Here is a 25180-nt window from a genome sequence, read left to right on the forward strand (position 1 = left end):
CCAGACAAAAACAATCAGCCGATACGCTTGGGCTACGTTGTTATCGTGCATGACAACTTTAAACCGAGACTTCAGTGGACCCTGCTGTGGTAGACGAGCTTCTCACCAGAAATGATGGAATGACGAGGGCCAAGCGCCTCCGAACGGTGGAATCACAACCAGACATATCGTAAATCTATACCCGCTAGAAGTAGAATGTGACGCCAACTGACTTTTAATTGTGTGCAATAAAGTGTTTAACTCTTTCCAGTGTAATGGACATTTGAAATTTCAAAAGTACAAGTAGGTTTGATTAATGTATTTAATGTATTTAAATACTCATAATGTTGTTAGTGCTTATAAAAATTTCGCGGCCAGGAGAATGTTGAGAATTCGGCGCGATGGCGTGTGACGCCGCCGTTGGCGCGACGTCGTGTGACGCCGCCGCATAACGTCATATACATGTACGATATATTGTTATTATTGTTTTTTTTATATACATTTATGCTTGGAGAAAGGACGCCATTAAAACGTAAAACACAACCCTAGCATTACTTATCCTTGTTCAAGTGGACACGCTTCTATGCTTTATGAATAGGAACTTGAACATGTGTTCGAAAGTTCAATGAACTCCTAGACGTCCATTCGATTTTCTTCACAAAAATCACTTGTCGGAAATCAATGTCTATCCATAAATATTTATATTTCAGGCCGAAGTTTCTTTCATACATTTCTTTCTTAATACACGAATGTGTTTGTGCGCTTATCTCAAAACAAACATATGAATTGGTTAATTTACATAATTTATTAGTATCATAGTTAGGTCTGAAACTGTCACACAAGAACTTGTCGAAACAAACTTAATTTAGAAATACACATTACAAGATACAAATATTTAACAATTCTTGCAAAACTGAAACCATCATCAACGTGTCCTTTTTTATTGATTATTAAGTGCTAAGCCAATATGTTTATTAACTATTCTTAAGGATGTTCGCGGCAGTTAAGTTGTACGCATTTATTTTTACTGTAACACCGGTTACGCAATCAGTGTATGCTTTTTCGGATATTCGAATTTAAAACGGGATTCATATTTAATAATTCGACAATAACACACGACAAAGCTGGGCCGGACGTCTATTATCGACCCGAGGGCCATTATGAGGCTGGGGCAGATTTTAAAAGTCCGGACCAGCTCTGCATGTGTTATCGTTTATATTACATATTGTACTATTTTGGTCATTTACTAAAATTTATGCATAACCCGATTCTCGTATTTTAATGTTCATTCATTTGATTACGCAATTCACGACGTGTGGCTTAATTTCAGTGAAACAAGTAGCTAGACTCTCTGGATTTTAGGACAACAATTCGGTCGTGAAGGGATTTTATTTAACAGTTAACTACTTTTAAGCATCAAACAACCCCAAAACTTATTTAAGATTTTGTATTTGTCAAGCATAATTGGGAGCTGCGATAGGAATACAATCATTGTACTCGCTTCGACAATCGATTTCGTAAATCTTGTCTTTAGTGACAGTGTTAAGCATTCGATACACTCGTTTTAAAACGTGTGATTTAAAATCAATATAGATAAACGGATTGAATAACAGAGATCGTTATTAAACATTTTTGTAATTGTATTATTATAAGCACCGGATTTTTGTTTACACCGAGGTTAGTGTGTCTTTTACTATAAAGTTTGCTGTTTGACGAATCCTCTTAAAGTACAACAAGAGGAATCAATTTAATGTACACATCAGTTTCAGTTTCTATCGATATTTGTGTTTTCCAAATTGTGTGCTTCGTGACATTTTAATTACGTTTGATTCTTGCGCTGAGTTTTTCTATAATTTTATTGATTACCGTTAGCTTAGACTGAAAGAGGACGCCATTTTGTTCAGTTTCATTTTTTGTTACACGTTGAAATACTTTATACACGACATACAATTACGTGTAGCATAGCGGAACTTGATAAGGACCGAATTCGCACGCCGAGTATGCGGATACTTTGATAAAAGATGGCACTTCGATACCAGATAACAACAAAAGCCACGTGCGAGAGGCGAGTTCTTCAGCTTTTTTGCATTTATGTTCCGTTCATTTGGTTTTTAGACACTTAACATGGTTTGGTCGCTTAATGGTACAGTACTTCGTATTGCGGAGCAAAACATTCGTGGAATAAAAACTGTGGATTATAATAAAAAAAGATAAAATTCCATCGATAATCATCATGAATTCGATGATAAGTACGTATTTCAACAAAATAAAAATACTTGAAAAGAAATTAAGAACGTGTCAACTAATCGAAATAAAAGATCAATATGTCCATTAATGTTACAACATGTTAAATTTTAGTTAACTAACGTATTTGAGGAAATTCAAATGTTTTAAGAGTCGGATGCCAAATGTTCATAGACACTTCTTTTACCGATCATCTCAAGGACAATGGCACTTCGATTCCAGATTACTCGACACTTTTTACCAGATATATCACACTCTATTTAGTGAATCAGAAATGCAGAATTCGTTGTGGAATACTGTTATAGTAACCAGGCAATAAGTAAAAATGTATGTACTGACGTAAATTAAAAACGAATTACCGAAACATGTTCTTATCCTTTTGGAATATGATAATGATTTTGTATAAATGTGAAAGACACACGTGAAACGAAGTCGATATGTCTGATGAGTGCAGTCTATATGACCATAAATTTTCCAGTTTTCGAGTCACCCAAGAGCTGGATCTTCGCATAGTACACAAGCTTAAACAATTTTTAATTACATTTAAAATGGAACTCATCATACATATCGAAAATGATTATTTAAAATTGTTTAAGCTCGTGTGCTATGTAACTTTAAATTACAGTCTTTGTAGCGAAACGGCTGAGCTAAAGCATTTATATTTATGTCCTAACGAAGGTACTAAGGCCATTTACTTATATACAAGATAGCGTTTCATGAAACATCACTCTGCTTAAACTGCACTTTAGAGCTAACTTTCAGCGGCGATGCAGGTTCGAAATTCTATTGGAACTTGTTTGCTCAATACCAGTAAACAAAACGAGAGCGCCGATTCCGTTGAAAGTCCATTTGCAAGATACAGGGAAGTTTCTGCTGAAGTAAATTTTAAAGGATTAGTTGTCTGAATGAAAATGAAAAAGGCTATAAACAGGATTTTACTTGAAATATATTTCTTCAGTAAATAAACATTTGAATCTTATTTAACATTTACACTTATAATAAAAATTATCTAAATTAATAGTAATAGGATTTTTGAAAACGAACAACGCCATTGGTTATATTTTACATGTGTATGTAATTACTTTATGCATAGATTCCCAATGTGTCGCGCTTGACAATGCAAATTGATTTGTTCTTCAAAATGTTTGGTAAGAATAGCCATAATATACGTAAATTCATTTCAGGTAGAAGATAATACTCGGTTATTAGAGTGCCCAATTTGTTGAAAGTCTCTGTTATCCGAAGTGCCCTATATCGGGAATCAAAGTATCCGCAACTTCATGTATACTTAAGAAATAATCGACGGGTAACCGTTGGTTATTGCGGTATTCTACCACGGCACGCGACTTGTTTTCTATATACAAAGAAGAAAAACTACTGTTGGTTATTACCCCGATATACCAACGGTTGTTTAAAGTGGCATCACTTTGATTGTCCGCGCACATTTTATGAATGAAGACGACGTCATTTGATTGTAATTGTTGTGGTGACGTCACGTTTTCGCGGAAAAGTGGAGGACGTTCGGTTAATAGAATTCTCATTTATAACCTTTAAATCGCGGATAACTTATTAATAAAAACGTGTTTGAATCGAAATAATCCACGGGTAACCGTTGATTATTGCGGTAATAACCAACGGTATGTCGTTCCGATGCTTGTTATCAAACAACTCGGGCTACGCCCTCGTGGTTTAATTCCTACGCATCGGAACAATATTACAATATTTATACAATATACAATATTTCCAAAAAACTCTTTTTTTGGCTTTTTTCTATTTATGAACATTAACTTAATGACAAGTTAAGCACTTTTAAGTATTGAACGGTCATATATCTAAAAATGTCATATTTAAACTGTCGTTGAAGTTCATTTAATGTATATTTATTTCATCTTATTTTTATGTATATGATCATGTTGTTTTAACTTATTGAGCCTTTTTCTGAGAAAACTGGGTTTAATGCATGTGCGACACTTTTCGTCTAAACTTGATTTTCGGTACGGAGGGACTTCCTTGAAACTAAAAATACCATAAAAGCGGAAAGTGTCGTCCCCGATTAACCTGTGCGGACTACACAGGCTAATCTAGGACGACACTTTACGGACAGGCATTAAGCCCAGTTTTCTCAGAAAAAGGCTTATATTATTTATTCCAAATGCGTTGGTACAGGTCCTTTTAAAACAGAAATAGGTACCTTCGATGCCGCATCGACACCGTATATACCATAGTTCGGCAACGACATGCAGTTTGCCAATGGTGTTCTCGGGTAGTAGTAGGCAAACGCCATGCACATCTCTTCTTTAGTTGTCAGACCACCCTGTCATAAAAAAACGCGTTATTTAAAGTCCGGGTTTTTAGAAAATTAATTTTGTTATCGTAATTTCTACAGAAATGTTACCTTCCATTGTTAAAAGACTCGCTGGTTGTTTAATTTATACGCATCAACATAATAGTTTTATTTTGGCCGGAAAACATAAAGACATCCAAAAGAACTTATCAAGAAAAATAAGTACTATTCTGTGTTTTTTACCAAAACTGGCTGTGTTTTTCCAACGGTGTTAAAGTGACAATCTACTCTGAAGCTGTCACCCTGGAAATATACAGGCACATATAAGTTTGACAACGCAGTTGTATTTATTGAAATGCATTTTTCTATTCAAACAACGCCTGCAATTATATTTAATGTGGGAAACATTGTACTGCCACATTGCGTCGATGATCAAGAGGAGCCCTACACTTATTTCAAATTAAAAGAAGTAGAAGAAAAGAAGACTTGATCAGATATGAATACGTTTGATATAACAAACTAAAATATTCGTATCTCTTGATGACATTACTATGTTAAGCATAACATAGCGGTAGGTTAAGTTAAACATAAATTTAGCATGATATATATAAAGCATGAATTGTGCTTATCATAAAATATCTTTAGCAATGCGCAGTTGATTTCCTAAACAAGATTTTGACTTATCGTAGCTTTTGCGCATGTTTAAATGCTTAGAGACTACGAACTGCTTTGAAAATAATGTCTACTTGGTATGTTGCTAGTCTAACATTGTTATGAAAATAACCTTTGTTTTGTATTACTTTTTTGTACTCAGGAACTCAGTCTAAACTCTTAAGAAACTGTTGCTTGCCGTATAGAATGACTACACGAGAATCACAACTACAGGGGTGAAGATTGAGGGGAGAACAATTCTGTAGACTGATTTTGACTACGCGAATCGCGTGCATAACGCATTGACAAACCTTAAAACAAACATTTAAATAAATACCATATTTAACTTATTAACAAGATTTATGTAAATACTGGGTGAACGGCGATCTCTTCCGGTAATTTCCGAAGGTCCTGAAAGTTGAAATCGTAATTCGGATCGGTGATAAGCAGCGGAAGCTCGCGCCCGTCCCGGAAGTGACGTGTGGTGATGCGGACACCAGCGACATGCGAGTGCTGAAGGACGCCTAAGATCTTGAACTCCGTAATGTTTGCTTGTGCCATGCTCTGAACATCGGGTGAAGAACAATACTTAGAGACTTATTAGTTTGTTTTATTGTCATTTATTGTGTTACAAGATAAAGGCCTTAGCAAGTGGAGGTATTGACTTGCCATTCTTGGCAACTTTAGCCGATAGCAACCGCCAAAAAATTTGATTGGCTCCGAACACAGCTCTATGAAATCACTGCGACCACATAAGGATGGCAAATTCAAATATTATTTCTTTTTTTATATGATTTGAAGATTAGTTTTTTGTTTGTTGTACATTTTGTATCAAGCAATAAAAGTAGACCCCATTTGAATAAAACAATAAAAATACGCATAAGAAAACGAAATTATTGTACTTCTCCGGTCTTTTTCTGCCTATCTCATGGGTCCAATAGTTGCCGTTGGCACCATTCCCAAATATGGATATTTTTCCAATTCTCCAAAAAAAAAAATATCCCAATTTCCGACCGAAACGATGGAAGCCGGAAAATCCGTTTCCCGGTAGGTATCCTTAATGACATATCGAGCTATGTATTTTATTTGAACTTCAAGCATAACAAAGTCTGTTTTTTTTTTATCATACACATGCTTACGTTAGCAGTTGATAATGATTATTGCTTGGAAAAAAACAACAGTTTTATACTTTTCTTAGCTTTTTTGGGCAATGCCTATGTATTAAAACATTAAATTTAATAAGACAAAATCAGAAAATTAATTTCCCAAATAATGATTTTGTCGATGAACATTCTTCCCAATTTGGAAGATTTCGCGACTCGAAAAATCCCAATTTTGCTAAGTACCTTTTCCCCAAATAGACAGAAAAAGGCCTGTTTCTGAATGCTGAGTGTAAGCCTTGAAACCTTATGGGAAGAAACCCGCTTCGAGGAGATTTAGCCGATAGTAGTATTTTGTAAAAGCATTTTGCACATACTTTTTTTCAGAAATTAACAGCTGTGCTAGTTAAAACAAAGGTATGGGAAGTTTAGCACCTTATAATTGAGGTAGATTTAACTTTTATTTATAATAAGACACAATCTACCGCTTTGAGTATAATGTTTCTGCACGATATAATGCATATAGTTTATTACGCTGACCGTTTTGTGTGATGATGATGATGATGATGATAATGATGATGGTGGTGGTGGTGATGATGATGATGATGACGATGATGATGATGATGATGATAATGATGGTGGTGGTGATGATGATGATGATGATGATGATGATGATGATGATGATGATGATGATGATGATGATGATGATGATGATGATGATGATGATGATGATGATGATGATGATGATGATGATGATGATGATGATGATGATGATGATGAAAATGGTGATGATGATGATGATGATGATGATGATGATGATGATGATGATGATGATGATGATGATGATGTTGATGATAATACTGCTGATGCTGCTACTTATGATAATGATGATGATGAAGATGAAGATGATGATAATGATGATGATGATGATGATGATGGTGATGGTGTTGGTGATGAGGATGACGTTAATTTTAAGTATGCGCATGCGAGGAGTATCGACCGATTTCGTTTACGCAAAAGTTGATGTTCCGGGTAGTTCATATCTTGAAGTATATAAGACATGCACCACTAAATTAATGGTTTAAATCCAAAATGATATATTTATCTATTTTATTTATGTTTAAAATGTGCATTGAAAGCCTACCATGGCGATAAGCTGCTCATAACGGTGGTATTTGAGCTTAGGCTGGTCTTGAAAGTTTGAAACCAAGCAATATACTCAGACTATACAATGGCATATATCAAAGTGAAGCGTGCAATTAAACATGTACTTCTTAAGAGGGCCTTTACGCGTTTTGATAAATTGACAAAATACAAAAAAGTGTTTCAGATTCGAAAATTTTAGTTGTAGTTATGATATTTGTGAGGAAACAGTAATACTGAACATTTACTATGCTCTAAAATATCCATTTAATGCATCTTTTGACGATTTAAAAACCTGAAAGTTATAAAGCGTTGCAACGCGAAACGATTGCATAATTTGCGAATTCCGTTGATGTCGTTATATTTTGTGAAACAATGAGGATTGCTTATATAAAACATAAAACACAACAGGTTATGAGTACGGACGGCCGAGTGGTGTAAGCGATAGACGTTTACTCCAGGGGTCATTGGTTCAGGCCCAGTTGAGGTTTACTATTGTTTCTTTCTTGTATGCCTGTTTTTTTACTCGAGCTTTTTAGAACCAATGTTTACATTTATCGATATAAAGCATTTAATGACCAGCTTAAATACATGCCAAAATATGTGAAAAGATCCCTTTAATACGTCATGATAAGAAAACAACTAACTTCAACATTTGCCAAAACAACATTGGTCGAAACTCTGTCATCGGATACACACACTCGAAGATAACATCGACCTTGGAGTTTTATTTGGCTGACGTGTTTCGGTTTATTTACATGTATCTCGCGCTATATTAGACGATAGTTTCATGACGTGTCCCATGTTTGTTTTTATTTATTGCTTTAAAAAAGAAGAGATTGCTTCCCTATTAAAGTAAATGTAGGATACGTACGCGTAGTTTTTGAACGGTTAATGTTCGAACGGTCAAACAAATCTCAACATCTAAACATATCATATACTATTTTATAGATCAATGGCGCTTATTGTACTTTAAAAGGCGAATACAACATGAAGTATAAAAATCACGTGTAAACAGAAATACATGTATTTAACGTCTCTAAAGTTTCTAATAAATAACTATCGTCCAACGCAATGCATGTTTGTGGAAATTAACCATTTAATCGGTCCCATGGGGGATTTGGAGTTTGAACGAATTTAGACCCATGTAAAAAACTTATTTCGTGTACAACGTATTATTCATGATACCTGAAGGCTTTTACGCATCAGGGTTAATTGTCACTCTTAAAGCATACACGTCATTGTGCATAATTTAGTTGTGAGGTTTTGTGGACGGATATCTTTTCGCCGTAAATGTCAGTGTTCGATTATTTGTAAATTTATCTTTACAAAAATGACATGTTGCCAAATGCTTTTTTTTGCTTTGCCAATATAGAAATTAAATTAAGCCCATCTGTGTAAACATTGATTCATTGTTTTGCCAAAATTGAACGTTAAGCTTATCAATATTTACACCGATTCCGTTTTAAATTAAAGCTTTTTTACCCATACCAACTCAAATTAAAGTAAAGTATGCTGTCATAAATATTCTGTTTACTTTTTCAGGTTTGTTTCAGCAATAATAATGTACATGCCAAAAGGCCATCGCGATGAAGTGGAACGATGCAATTATGAAAACACTATAATTTTTATTAAATAATAAAATACGCTTTATGATTTGTAAAAATGTCATAGTAAAGTCGCCTAATCACCTGGACTTTTATTGTTGTCAATCTCTTTTAAGGCGTTCAAAACTTCACATTATGTGAGCAAGCCTTTACATTATTGTTTCCCGTTTTCTGTGAATGATTCTTTTTATATTTAAATTAAAGAAATGTGAATAATTAAGAGTATTTATGTCAATATCTTTTTTTCTTGATGTTAAGGTTTGCGTAAAAGTTTTTTTGTTCGTTCAATATAGCGTTTAAGACTGTGACGTCTATGTTGTTTATTAGTAACTTATGAATGGTTTTACGTTCGTAATTTTGACCAATTTTCATGAAGATGGGACTCACAATGTTTCACTATAGCCATATAGGGAGACCTGCCCGCCCCCCTGACGGCCATGTTTTTCGTCGAATCCGAACCACTTATAATCTCAGTCGAGACATTATAAGATTTTCTGAACATTCGACTTTAATATTAATGTAAAATGTTAACAAGCTTTGTCTTTGTTGTAATGAAAGTTGTATTTAGGGTCACATGTGTCCAAAGACTGAGTCACCAGGAAAACTATATAAAAAAAACTTGTTACCACACTGGATTGCACATTTATGACTCAATGTTGATGAAACCGTGTCAGAAAGATTGTATTGACAACATTAAAGCTGAGGTTGAATCTGGGTCACGCGCGTCATTAAGTAGTTCATCAGGTCAAATCTTTGAAAATCTTTCAAACCTCTTTATAGACCACATTTATGTCTCAGATTGGTCTGCATGTTTATCTGGATGATGCCTAGGTCCAGTTCAAATCTGGGTCACATGCGTCTAAAAACTAGATCTTAAGGTCAAATTTCGACAAATGGTTTTCCTCGAACTCGGTTGAACGCCTCAGACACATCCTCGCCGTCTTGATATCATTTTTTGTCATTTCAATACTACTACTATTACATGTGTGACACATCTAATTAGACCAGCGTAACAGGAATGAGCGGCCTAGGTCAAAACCTCGGTTTAAGGGAGAAAGACCAAACACCCCCGTAGCAGAATCTTTGTTAACATCATGTGACAATAGCCGATCGAATTCAAATTTTCAATTTGTTTACTATTTCATTTGAACTTAGTGGTTCAATTCTGATTTGCAAATGCAAAATAAATTCTTCATTTTTATAGTTTATGCACATAGCGAGGCACTTTTAAATGTTATGATTACTTTTATTTATTATTATTTTTTTATTATTATTTATTTCAATAAAAATGTTTCTAATTAAAAAAAAATGTAACAAATAACCAGTTGAGGTTTTTTCTTGACATAAAACACATCTAGGAGTTCGTTTACCAGTCTTTTCAAACTGAGCCGAGTCGTTCGAAATCTGACATCCTTCCTTTATCAACACAACAAACCTACTCATGTGGAAGAATGGCGAAATTTAATCTTAAACAAACATTTGCGGCTTGTCTTTTATTTTCTTTTAAAAAAAAATCAACAATTGCATAAAATATTCCAGTATCGTAATGTTTATGCGCCTTGGTCGCAAAATAGCAACAGGACTTTTTCCGTATCGAATAATTATGTTTGAATGTTTTCATTTTTATATTAAAACAGGAATTTATATGTAAACGTTTATATGATTTTATTTATAAATCAAACAAAAAACTACACGCCACGATAAGTAGAAATATTTCAATTTTAGCAAACAATAAAAAAGACTCCACACCAACAACAACATAACCAGCAGTTTCACCATGATCATCACCGACTTCATCAGTCTCCAACAGTAAGAACACCATCAGCACGCATCATCATCATCATCATCATCGCCGTCGTCTTATTATAACTATAAGGTTAATCATTAACGCTAGTAGCAGCAAGGGTAATATCATAAACATCAACATCAACACGAACAACACCAATTATTTACAAACATGGATTAAACCATGCAAATGTGTGACCACTTCATGAAACAAAGTCCGGAACTACGAACTTATTCAAAGTGTACGCGCATTAATAGCATAGGCGTTATTTTGGGTTGTGATGTGGGATTTATATTTAAATTGTATAGTGGCGACTTTTAAAATGTGTCCCATTGAAATTCTGTCATATTTAACTTCAAAACTAAAAGGACATTTAGTCAACAGGAATTTTATCTTGCATAAAACATTACGTTGGTAAAAGAATTCGGCATTTTAGTGTCTTGTTTCAACGTGCAATTGGAATGTAGTTTGAATTTTGTTTAATGTATGAAGCTTAAGACGTAATCTGCCCAACGTTTGAAATTAATACATCTTATTTCAAATAAAAATCCTACATGCGAATCATATATGAACAGGCTTCACAATGACCTTGAAGGATGACCTTGACCATCTTCTTTCACCACTCAAAATATTCAGCTCCATGAGATACACATGCATGCCAAATATCAAGTTGCTATCTGCAATAGTGAAAAAGTTATGGCCTATGTTAAAGTTGTTTTTCTCGGACGGACGGACTGACTGACATACTGACGGACAGTCTGACTGACATACTGACGGACAGTTCAACTGCTATATGCCACCCTACCGGGGGCATAAAAAGGAGATTAACATGTATAAGCTATATGCAAAACATGAATTCACAATCATATGTTCTATAGAATAGAGGGGCAAATGTCTGAAGAGGCAAATGTTGAGAATTTGAGTGAAGGGGCAAATGTCCATCTTGAGAATTTGGGTGAAGGGGCAATGTCTGTTCAGTCCTGATTTCATGAAGGGGCAAATTTTCTAAAATACAATGGTCCATTGCCCTCGGGCATGCATATGCCAGCTTTTATGACCTTAATCCAGTTGTAAAAAAACATGATAGAGGTGTCACAAGATAGGCGAAAACAAGGCCGAATATGTAAAATTGGGCTGTAAAACACACTCTCCAAAAATTAAAAGAATTTAATTATGGACGAAAACCTGTTTATCCGAAAATTAAGAGCCACGAACACAAATATTTTTGATAAAAAAGAGGGTGTCAAAAATCTTAGAGTAATTAAGGTATATGCGTTATATCTTTTCCATTTAACATCAGTAACTTTAGTATAAATCTGCATGATTGCAGTGAATACGTTCCAAGATATTGTGTGGAAACTAAAAAGTTTACCGACCAACCCATCTGATAGGGGCAAAGCAAAAAACTCCCTTTCTTCCAAAGATGGGCATACTAGATAATACATACTTAACTATTTTCCACTTAGTAGTAACACATCAAAACAATAAAGAGTTGTTCATTTGTTGATTAAAAAAAAATATAATAATTTCGATTTTAAGATGTTTTGACATTGTCAGCAACTGTACTGCACAGAATTGCTTTTTGTTTTGTGTCAAGTGATGTTAGAACGTGTTTTTTGTCAACAAACCAGCAAGAATAGTGTCACTCTAAATGTTAATATAGATCGCATGCCATGCCGTGTATTGTTGCGAATATTCTTATCAACCAACATGTTTTATGTTAATATTTTGAGCATTTTAATTGGCTACATAATTTAGTGACCAATCACACGAAATCATTTTGCAATCAAAAGTCGTCACACAATAAACTTTGAAAAACTGTAGTTTTTTTATAAAATAAATAAATAAATAATTTGGTCACTCAAAAGCATGGGATAAAAAGATCTGACATGTATTGGCAAGACATACCAAAGTGTATTAAACTCTGCCAGGAAAGTTGTTCATCAGCTCAAAAGGCTTTTTTTCATAAAAAATTCAGGGCCTAATTAAATATATAACGGTGGGAAAGACATATCGAGTCAGATATCATGTGACTGCACTATAAGAACAAACGGAAGAGCACCAGGAGAGATCATGTATTTACACTATACAATTATGTAACAGTAATATTTGTTTCATCACATACACACACACACACACATGCACACATCTTGTAAACTACACTGAACAACATGTACACATAAATTGTCATCATTTCCAACTACAATACATCCACATCTGTATAACTTATACAATAAAATGGTATATATATATATATATATATATATATATATATATATATATATATATATATATATATATATATATATATATATATATATATATATATATATATATATATATATATATATATATATATATATATATATATATAAGTTTTGACAAAGACTGATTTAATAATATATAACAAATTCCTCACTTAAAACTGTCATCCATTCATCGAATCAATGTATCTTTTACAAACTGCACATAGACAAACTTAACAATAAAATAATAAAATCACCTTAAATACAACAAATAATTTTGAAATAAACGACCAGCATGTGGCAAATATAGCCTGCGATCTGAACAATAAGTTTGATAAATAAACTAGAAATATGCCACAAACACTGATGCTCCAGCACAAGTGCAATGAATAATGCCTTCCACTAGGTGGGAGCATACATATGTCATTTGCATTCAAAAACATCAGCAAGTGTTTAAAATATTGATACATATGACAGTAAAATTCAAATCATTTAGGATAAATGTTATTGTTTAGACTGTATTTGATTGAAAAATCATCAAAAAAACACAACTTTATTTTTATTTAAGAAAACTCTTTTATTCCATGTTTAATTTGTTTAATTACTTTCTTTGCAAAGTATTTATTAACCATTTTAGTAAGAAAACAAAATCAACAAGTTATGCACAGTCATGTAATTAAAATTGATGACATTGGTTCCAATGTAACTCATCAGTTATCTATATAACACTTTTAACCATTTTTATAGTTTAAAAAAAAAGAGTTAAATCTGATGTGATAATATTTCTTTGAAAAATAAAAATCCAAAATGCTAAAATAACACTAAGCAAAAAACATTAAAATGAAAATGCTAATGATAGATTGATTTTGTATGGGTTCAGAAGGGAATCAGCCTAAGTCAGAAAATAAATAAATTGTTTCTGAATATACACATAATATTACAACATGATTGCAAATAATAAATACTACGTGAAATGACTACTTTTTCCTATGGCAACAAATAATGTCCAACAGCACAATTTGAGAAGATTCAAGCAAAAATGTGTCATATGCCATTTTTAGCCAGCTTTACTCCAGACTAGCCTGTGGATTTGCGGAATCTGATCAGGAGCTTCCCTGTCCGCTAACAAGATCACAAAATCTTGCGTGTCCTTGTATCTGACAGGGTAGCTCCTGACCAGATTGTGCCCATATCTAGGCTGGTCTGGGGCTACACTGGCTGCATATGGGATAATATGAGTCTGCACAGGCTTATCAGGGACGACACTAAATAGGATTTTTGCTAAGAAGAGACTTCATTTAAACGAAAAATGTCATAAAAGCAGAAAGTGTCATCCCTGACTAGCCTGTGCGGATTGCACACGCTAATCTGGGACGACACTTTACGCATATGCATTATGCCCAGTTTTCTCAGAACACAACTCATATCCATTTTTGCATGACAAGGCTCATTTTTAACTTGTGACTTAACCACTCACCAATTGCAAGGCAGTGGGTACCATTATGGCAAACATATTTTAGGTACAACATAACATAACCATCCAATTAAACTTGTGGTTACCAAGCACTATATTATGTGTATTTCATTGACTGTAAAACAAGGTATTCGTTTGACATTCCAAAACATACTTACATCTTAAATAACAAAATGATGAAACAGTCATAATAAAAAAAAATGTCTGTTCAGGAGAGTAATAATAGCTCAATGGAATGTGATAAAAATGACGAAAAAACAAAACAGACAGAACAAGACGTTAGATACAACAACAGCTGTTTGACAGCCAGCTGCTGATACAACATAACTTACGAACACCAGTGTTTCCATTAACAACGGACTTTGTATTGTAAATCTTTTAACAAACAAGAGCTGTCACCATAGGATGACTTATGCCCCCTATAAACGCTTGATAGAAGTTATGAGTTTTTTCGAAACCTAAACGCAGATTTCGAAACCTAAACGCGGACCCTAATTTCAAGGTCAAGGTCACAGAGGTAAAAATGTTTGTGTGTATAGAAAGGCCTTGTCCATATACACATGCATACCAAATATGAAGGTTATATCTCAAGGGACATAGAAGTAATGAGCATTTTTCGAAATCTAAACGCAGATTTCAAAACCTAAACGCAGACCCTAAGTTCAAGGTCAAGGTCACAGGGGTAAAAAAATGTGTGCGTATGGAAAGGCCTTGTCCATATACACATGCATACCAAATATGAAGGCTATATCTCAAGGGACATAGAAGTTATGAGCATTTTTGGAAACCTAAACGCAAAGTGTGACGGAAAGACGGACAGACAGACAGACGGACAGTCCGATCACTATCTGCCCCCTTTTCTTCTAAAGGGGGTATAAGAAAATAAACAAACAACAATGTGATCATGCAACAAAACTGTCAAGTGTAAACAATGGTAGTTGTTGTAAAATAAGAGAGTGAAGATACATTTAGTGATAGCCATTTTTGGTACATGTTTAATTAACTCATTGTAAAACAAGAGCTGTCACCATAGGATGACATATGCCCCTAGAAACGCTTTGATAGAAGTTAAAGCATTTTTCGAAACCTAAATGCAGATTTTGAAACCTAAACGCGGACCCTAAGTTCAAGGTCACGGTCACAGAGGTCAAAATTGTTGTGCGCATGGAGAGGCCTTGTCCATATACACATGCATACCAAATATGAAGGCTTTATCTCAAGGGACATAGAAGTTTTGAGCATTTTTTGAAACCTAAATGCAAAGTGTGACGGACAGTCCGATCACTATATGCCCCCTTTTCTTCGAAAGGGGGCATAACAATTTTATTTTTGAAATATATAAACAACTATTTATCAAAATTGACCAAATAAAACTAATGCGATACATACTTATGGTGAAGCCTAAAAGGGTTAACATACTTTTCTTTAGGTACCATTTGATTCAGTAATACAAATATTTTCACAATATATTATGTCTTTGCATATTTATATAATATAATGTCTTTTCATTAGCATTAAAACTTTGATTATATATTAATATAAAGTGAATTGAATAAATGTGAACACATTAATAATCTCTTAAGTTGTGCTCACCATAAATTGTAGGTCAGTGTTTCCACTTTTCTGGCTGTCAGAAAAACTATTACATTCAATTAATTATAAGAGAACACCAAAGAACAAGAATGTCAGTTTGAAAACACAGTACACATCCACAATCATGAATAAAATATCTACCCCAGGATTGATGCATTAATAGGATAAAAGTTGGGAATTGTTTGCTTCTTTGTCACAAAATGTTTAGTATTCTTAATATTACATTTTTTGTACACAAGTTGTTAGATAGAGGAAGCTAGAAAACTGAATCAAACAATGATTTTACATCCCAAATGCATAAAAAAAATGAGCATAAAATGTGAAAATTATCAGCGCAACAGTTTGAAATTCATTTAATAAATTACGTGTCAACTGATCTTAATGCATATGAATGAGACCAAAAACCAATTGATCATGCCAATATAATCTAGCAATGATATTCGAGGCTTATGTTAATATCTAAATAATCTAGACTAGTACCATCACCAGGATGAAACCTCTAGCATATATTGCAAGTTCAATTGACCCTAAAGCAAAATAGTGATATCCCACAGGTTGAAATATAGTCAGACATATTGCCTTCTGAAAAAAATCATTCTGAAAATAAACTTCTGAATACGCCTCTAATCAATTGTTTGGCATGTCTTCTCTGATAAGTATTAAACATCAATGCATGAAGAACTCATCCAAAACTGAGTTAATCAGGTTTAATATTGTAACTTGGTTCCTCCATTTCATTCATAATGGAATTTAAATTTGAATGTTTCCCATGTTCGATTAATTCCAATATTTATAGCAAAAATTACAATTTTGAATTTCCACCTATCATTATGGCTTAATAATTGGTTAGCTTTGAAATTTGTACATGTTCCTCTTCAATATTCTTAGTATAAATTACACTTGTCTTTTTTGCTTTTTTTTTCAAATCCACCATGATCTGTCAAATGCCCTATTTTCCCCAAAACACCCAATGTTTCCAGTATTATTGTTTAGGGTACACACGTCTGTTTGACAGTCTGCCCTGACTCGGGGGCGGGGCAGGCTGCTTGAACCCCTGATTGGTTGACTGGAACTGGGTCGGGTCAAACATGGCGGGCATGCCAGAAGCTGATTGGTTCGCGGGAGTGGCCTCAGAGGACACCTGCAGAAGAGATACAAGACATCTATTGTACACAATTAATTGGCGATAATTGGGGAATGGAATTAACCCTTTCCCACTCAGAGGCAAAGTGAAAATGGTGCAAACAGCACAAAACCAGAACAGCCTGCGAGTAACTCGCAGTCTGTTCAGGTATTATGCTGTTTGCTGTTCATCAGTTTCTAAGCGTTGGAAATGAAGCCTTTAAAACTTGAATCTAGTAAGAAAGGTCTTTCATTAAAATAACTTTCTTAGACAACAAATGCGCTTAAATAGATATCTAAGTGGTAAAGAGTTTAATAGCAAAAATACAAGAACAGGGGAATCAGGAAAAAACTTCAAATTACAATAAAATAATGGTAACAAGACAACAATTGTAGAAGGCGACACAACTCAATGGAGGTCATTGGTACACCCTTTACCACTCAGATACGCATTTTGACGTGTTAGTAGTCCTTAATAAAACCAAATTAATTGAAGATCTTTCTACCTAGATTCAAGTGTTCAAGGCTTCATATCTAACCCTAAGAAACTGATGAGCAGCAAACAGCATAAACCCTGAACAGACTACGAGTTACTTGCAGGGTGTTATGGTTTTATGCTGATTGCATATAGCCATTTTCACTTTACTTTTAGCGGAAAGGGTTAATGGGCACAAAGTAGCAAAGAAACAGGAGATTCTGGCAAAAAAACTTCAAATGACATTTAAAGGTACTGTAAAAAACCAAAATGTGCAACCAAAAAGTGCATGTAAAAAACAAAATGTGATTGCAAAAAACAAAAGTAAACACAAAATTCTCTGTCATACAATTTTTACGACTCGTAATTGTAAAGAGTAGAAATGCAAGCACATACACACTGGGTAAAATGATTTGAGAAATTAAACAGTTAAGCAAGGATTTTGTGCTATTTATTTGTGGAAGTACACAACTATGTTATTGAGTTTGTTCTCAGATTTTGAACATTGAAATAACCCATACTGTTGATACTTATGAAAAGCAGAAAGGTTTAACAAGGCCATTCCACCATGACTCGTGCTAAATTCAAACACTGATCAACTTGAAAAAAAAATTATACTTGGTTTTTTACTGCTTAGATTATAATTGAACCAAAAAAAAACACTGTAATAAGAAAAGAAAAATCACAAAAACTGGATTTACCAAAAAATTGGATCGTTTTCCCTAAATCAAGCAATTCCAGCGGAAGAAAAAAGCCAAGAACTATTTCACACAAAAAGATACCAGTTACCAGTAAAAGATCTGCATGTTAGTTGGATAGTGAATTATTCTGTTAGACTTATTTAGGTGAAAAACTCCCTGAACTATTGTTACAATAATATGTTATATCATAAAGTGAGATAGAAACTGTGTCATTAAGAAGATTTAATGCAAGTACACATGTGAGAGGTTTTTACCTAATGATATTGAGTCCTCCGTTCCTGATTGGAGAAAAAATACATTTAATCAAAATATTATATTAAGGTATGGGCCATAACTAAAGTGAGCTTTATTGGTGTTTTGCTGATATTAGCAACAAAACATAGCTGTGGAGAAGAGAACAAGAGGACCAAATGCACTAAGGTGCTCACCTGAGACCCAAAGCAACTTAAATGTTCTGAGCTCTTGCTCATAAGGTTTTATAACAGATTTATATGGAAACAAGACTATTGCCAAGCAATAAAAGTCTCCTACCATTGTCAGAAATTCCACCATTGTCAGAATATTTTTTTATTTGTTGCCATAGCAACCAGAATGTTTGACGTAGGAACAAAATGAAATGATGTGCATAATGTCCATATTGCCATCTATCCATGTTCCAAGTTTCATGAAAAAATAGTAAGAACTTAAAGTTATCGCAGGATCCAGAAAAACAACATTTTCAGCAGTATTTCTAGTCTATTTGTTGCCATAGCAACCAGAATTTTAGACGTAGGAACAAAATGAAATGACATGCATAATGTCCATATTGCCATCTATCCATGTTCCAAGTTTCATGAAAAAATATTAAGAACTTTTAAAGTTATCGCAGGATCCACAAAAAAAACACCATTTTCAGCAGTATTTCTAGTCTATTTGTTGCCATAGCAACCACAATTTTTTATGTAGGAACAAAATGAAATGACGTGCATAATGTCTATATTGCCATCTATCCATGTTTAAAGTTTCATGAAAAAATATTAAGAACTTTTAAGGTTATCGCAGGATCCAGAAAAAAACACCATTTTCAGCAGTATTTCTAGTCTATTTGTTGCTATAGCAACCACAATTTTTGACGTACGAACAAAATGAAATGACGTGCATAATGTCCATATTGCCATCTATCCATATTCCAAGTTTCATGAAAAAATATTTAGAACTTTTAGAGTTATCGCAGGATCCAGAAAAAAATACCATTTTCAGCAGTATTTCTACTCTATTTGTTGCCATAGCAACCACAATTTTTTACGTAGGAACAAATGAAATGACGTGCATTATGTCTATATTGCCATCTATCCATGTTTCAAGTTTCATGAAAAAATATTAAGAACTTTTAAGGTTATCGCAGGATCCAGAAAAAAAACACCATTTTCAGCAGTATTTCTAGTCTATTCGTTGCTATAGCAACCACAATTTTTGACGTAGGAACAAAATGAAATGACGTGCATAATGTCCATATTGCCATCTATCCATATTCCAAGTTTCATGAAAAAATATTCAGAACTTTTAGAGTTATCGCAGGATCCAGAAAAAAATACCATTTTCAGCAGTATTTCTAGTCTATTTGTTGCCATAGCAACCACAATTTTTTACGTAGGAACAAACTGAAATGATGTGCATAGTGTCCATATTGCATCTATCCATATTTCAAGTTTCATGAAAAAATATTAAGAACTTTTAGAGTTATCGCAGGATCCAGAAAAAACACACCACTTTCAGCAGTATTTCTAGTCTATTTGTTGCTATAGCAACCACAATTTTTGATGTAGGAACAAAATGAAATGACGTGCATAATGTCCATATTGCCATCTATCCATATTCCAAGTTTCATGAAAAAATATTAAGAACTTTTAGAGTTATTTCAGGATCCAGAAAAGTGTGACGGACTGACGGATACAAAACCATAAAAGGGGACTAAAAATCTCCAACAGCTAGTAGTCTTGTTTTTAACAAACCACAACAAATCATTGCCAAACTCGACCCAGATATATACAATATGAACACGTTTTAAAAAGATTTTACCATAAATGTTTCCTGTATAGATCTTTCACAAGCCCTTTCTATATTTTAACATACTTACCTTGTTTTGGACCCCCTTATTACCCAGTTTTCAATTCAGACAATTAATTAAGACTAATGTTATGATAAAGTTTTCTGAAGATTGGGCAATAAATGTAAACTCTATGATGTTCACAAGCTGTTTATTCAATGTAACCTTCTGACCTTGTTTTTTAATCCTACATGACCCAATTTTGAAGTTACTTTATATATCATCCAACAAAATTTCATTAGGATTGAGAAATAAATCCAGCATTTAGAGTTACAAGGCAAATGTTTACAACGCATGACAGACAAATGATGATAACAAAAGCTCATCATTAGCATGGTATGCACAGGTGAGCTCAAAGCAGGGGTAAGCCCAAATCAAAGTTTTGACCAAATTTCATATATAATGGCCAATAAATGCTCCTTAATGACTGTGCACAAGCTTTTCCTTCACTTGTATGTACTGTTTCAGTATGGACTAACAAAGAAAACAGAAAGAAAGTTAGTAACATTCAGTCTTCGAAATAAGCTTTGAAAAGTTACATGCCAGTCAGGCCAGTTACTTCAGAATTTTTACATGCCCAACATATTTTTTACATGCCCAAACTTTTTTAACCAAAAATCTAACAAATCACAACATTTTAGCACTTAAATACTACACGTAGTAAAGCAGAATGTTTGTTTCAATAGTAGTGAATACAATGATATCTTATCAGTTACTAGAATAAAGAGGGTTGATCGTAACACCGGTGCTCTTGAAAAGAGCGTTCTCTGGTGTTCTCGTACTGTTTCTTGGCTTCCTTTTTCTCAAAATCATTGCCAATTTTCTATTTTGGAAGGGCTTTACTGGGCTTAGCCCCATCACCATCTCAGATACTGCATCGCCTCTATGTCGACAATGACATTTGTTGACATTGACGAAAAAGGAAGCATATTACTTGATTGAAATAATCGATTCAAAAAGCATCTTCTCAATTAATCTCTAGAAAAACCGTCGATAACAACCGAATGTGACCAAAATGCATTGGTCAAAAACAATAACGATGACGTGCGCAAGCAGGTGCATGTTGATAAACCAATCAAATTTCATTATTTTACAACTTCCGGCACGGTGTTGTTCGCAAAATTGAAAAATAGATTTGCAAATATCAAGAACAACTTATGATTATTTTTATAAACTGTCAATTGGCTTCAATAATTTACATGCCTCGCCAAGGGCGATCGGGCGTGTGCTAATTTCGAAGACTGAACATTAAACATAAACTCCAGTTAGAAAGCAAGCACCAAAGGCTTACATGAGCATGCAAAAGTAGTTAATTCCCATTATTTCAGTGAATGCCCCAAACAGAACTTTCAACAGTGTTAACTGGTTTTTATTTTTCAACAAACTACCTTAAGGATTCTTTGGACCTCTTTTGAAAGAGAACTACTAGAGCTGTCTCTGGACAACTGAAACAAGGAATGGGGAAAATACAGACTGAAGCCCTTTCGTACCATCATTAGTGCTTTAACAATTCTGACATAAGTCAATTGCAGAATTTCAAACCTGACAAATCCTGCTAGCAATTAAATCACAATAATAAATTAAAATTAAAGAGACTAAGAACTTGAAATTTGGTATAATATGATTTTCCCCATTTTTCCAGATCTATTTAACATAATATTTTCACTGAGATTCACACCCATTTGTTTAAATCTTTAAGGCAATACAGACATCCCAATACTGACAACAAATAATGAGCTACAATGACTTATTATATGATTATCAAAAACCTTTTCATTTAGCTGTCTTTATTTATGTCAGATGTAATTTAAACGAGAGTGGGTGGGGGAGGCAGTTGTCAGAGTTGTCCAAAGTAAGAGCCAGCTCAAAAGTTTGCAATACTTCAAACTGACTGGTCAGGGAGGGTTTATGTCGAGTTTCCATAGTATGGAAGCAATGGAAAGAGACGATAGTTAACAGATTTATCATATTTTCCAGCTAGTGTTACATTTTCCTCACTTAATGTAGTTCCTATTTGTACTCATCCAGTCCCCAATTAGCTAATGCATACAAATAAGCAAAATGGGATAAAGAATTCTGTTTCCCTATTTTTTTCCTTCAAAACATTCAGGAAATAGTCAAAATAGATTATGGACATATAATGGTAATTTTGGATAAGAGTTTTGAAGCTCCCAAACCACACACCATCGTATTTCATTCATGTTTTTAGACACTTATTATTAGTCTCAGGTATCGATAGTATGTGTCAAGTAAAAATATTTTTTTCCAAATATCTCCGAAAGTAGTGAAAATAAGGTCCTTCATATGTTACCACTGCTTATTGTGATTATGGCGATATGGTGCTTATGGTACTATAATGCTGAATGTTTTTATTTTGACTCAATACAGTATGATTTAACTATTAACCAACATGTCATATGTACACAGCATGCAAAATGATACCATGCAAGTGACATGACTCTGTGTCCGATAGTTTTTTAAAATTGTTAAACAGTAAACAGTATTTGTTTGACAGGGGTGTGATTTAACACTTAACCACTTAGATACGTATATTTACGCATTTGTAGTACCTTGAGAGTTAAATTTAATTAAAGACTTCTCTTACTAGATTAAAAATTCCAAGGCTTCATTTCCGACACTAAGATACTGATGAGCAGCAAACACCATTAAACCTGAACAGACTGCGAGTTACTCGCAGGCTGTTCTGGTTTCATGCTATTTGCACATAGCCATTCTGACTTTGCTTCTGAGTGGGAAAGGGTTAATAACCACCACATGGGAGGAAAATGCCATATCCCTCTTACAAGGTTCAACTTAACTCTTTATTTGTATATAGTTAAACAAAGTTAATAACTATTTTTACAAGAGATGTGTTCGTCAGAAACACAATGCCCCCTATTGCGCCACTTTAAAATAAAATTTCAATATATCATTTGGCTGGTTTAGAAATTACCTCCCTTTTATAGCTAATTACTTCCCTTGGATTGTATTTTTTTACTTTTGACCTTGAAGGATGACCTTGACCTTAAAATTTGTTTTTATTATATCCTTTAAAAAAATATTACTTCCCTTGTGAAATTGATCTGTACCTGCCAAATGATATAAAATAGAAATTATCTCCCTTTAAAGCTTGTTACTTCCCTTGGATTTTGTTTTTTGACCTTTGACCTTGACCTTTCACCACTCAAAATGTGCAGCTTCATGAGATACACATGCATGCCAAATATCAAGTTGCTATCTTCAATATTGCACAAGTTATGGCCAATGTTAAAGTTTTCGGACGGACACACACAGACAGACAGACGGACTGACAGTTCAACTGCTATATGCCACCCTACCGGGGGCATAAAAATTCGTTTGAAATTGAATAGGGGAAAATCAGCTGAAAGGAGAAGAAATCACACCCCTGTGTGAGAATAAATTGTATTCTTTTTGAGGATTCGAGGTACTCAAGCACGTAATTTAGATCATCTTGACTATTATAGATTTTTTAAGTGTACAAAACTAAAATACAGTGCCAAAAGCATAGAATAAATACTAGAATAATTCTTGCAGATTTAACTACAAGCAATAAAATAGTTAACACTGCTTCCTGTTACTGGCCCATATTACAAGATGTGAGTCTGGTGTTTATATACTGTTATATGACTGCATATTTTGGTGAATAATTTACCTACTGTTGATAGATTAAATGCTTTTTCTAATAACCCTGAAAGAAGCCCACAAAAAGAAATTGAGACATCTGCTAGCATGCCAGCAACTTTAAAGGGATAGTCAGCCGGAAAACAAAGAACTATGAAATTGATAAGGTTTCAAAAAGTAGTATAAATTTGGATGAAAACAATATTTATCTGAATCCCACCAAAACTAGGTCATGTTCAAATGCTTGAATTATAACAAATGAAAGTACAAAAGTAAATAGCATGTTCATTGTCAATTGATTCAACGGATACAAATTTAACTTAAAATTAAAATGGGAAATGGGTGGATTTTATAGAATATAAGACCACACTGTGAGGTAGAGTCTCATTACGTGCAAACTATACTCATTTCAAGGGGCCAAATTGTTGTTATTCTATGATATTCTATTACTGGTAATTCACCTAGTGCTGAAAACATATTTTTCTGATTTAATTAAATAAATTAAAGCTGATAATCAAAATTATGCCTAAAAAGTTGTATTGACCATCCATGTCAGTCGACAAGGTAGATATAATACAAAAAGCATCTTGCGAAAATGGGTCTTATGCCACATGCTATCAATGTAGCTCCAGACCAGCCTGCGTCTCTGTGCAGTCTTCTCTGGAGCAACCTTCTCCACAAATCAGACCATTAAATCTTGCAGGATTTTGTAGGGGACCGTACTGCGCAAAGGCGCAGGCTGGTATGGAGCTATGCTGGCCGATTATGGCATTAAAACACATCTTTGCATGGCGTGGCTCATTCAACAATTTGGAACACAATATTGAGCGAAAAGAATACTAGGATTAATACTAATTATTACTAATAGAGACTCAGGCTCTTGCACTGGAAACAAAATGTTTTTGCTCTAAAGAGATTTTTACACTTTTATTTTAACAAAATGCATCACATTAGCCCACAACATGCACACACTGCTTTAATAAAACTATAATGCAGTGCTGAGGTAAATAAAACTTTTTTCAAGGGCACTTAACCAGGATTTGATTA

At 34.0% G+C, this 25180-nt stretch overlaps 2 protein-coding genes across 8 annotated transcripts in view; one reads left to right on the plus strand and one right to left on the minus strand.

The window, feature by feature from the left end:
- LOC127857918 (discoidin domain-containing receptor 2-like) overlaps positions 1-25180 on the plus strand; it is a 177549-nt gene that overhangs the window by 110641 nt on the left and 41728 nt on the right. The gene's annotated exons all lie outside the window — the stretch shown is intronic.
- The window catches only part of LOC127857912 (uncharacterized), a 351976-nt gene continuing 339649 nt past the window's right edge, over positions 12854-25180 (minus strand). For 5 of the 6 annotated variants that reach the window (XM_052394657.1, XM_052394656.1, XM_052394655.1 and 2 more), the window contains one exon: positions 12854-17248. In XM_052394657.1, the coding sequence (XP_052250617.1) occupies positions 17090-17248 (159 nt within the window). In that variant the 3' untranslated portion in view covers positions 12854-17089. The remainder of the gene's footprint in view (positions 17249-25180) is intronic. The other variant, XR_008038675.1, reaches the window with a different exon arrangement.

This window comes from Dreissena polymorpha, chromosome 14, assembly GCF_020536995.1.
Source record: "Dreissena polymorpha isolate Duluth1 chromosome 14, UMN_Dpol_1.0, whole genome shotgun sequence".
In the NCBI taxonomy this organism is placed as follows: Eukaryota; Metazoa; Mollusca; class Bivalvia; order Myida; family Dreissenidae; genus Dreissena; species Dreissena polymorpha.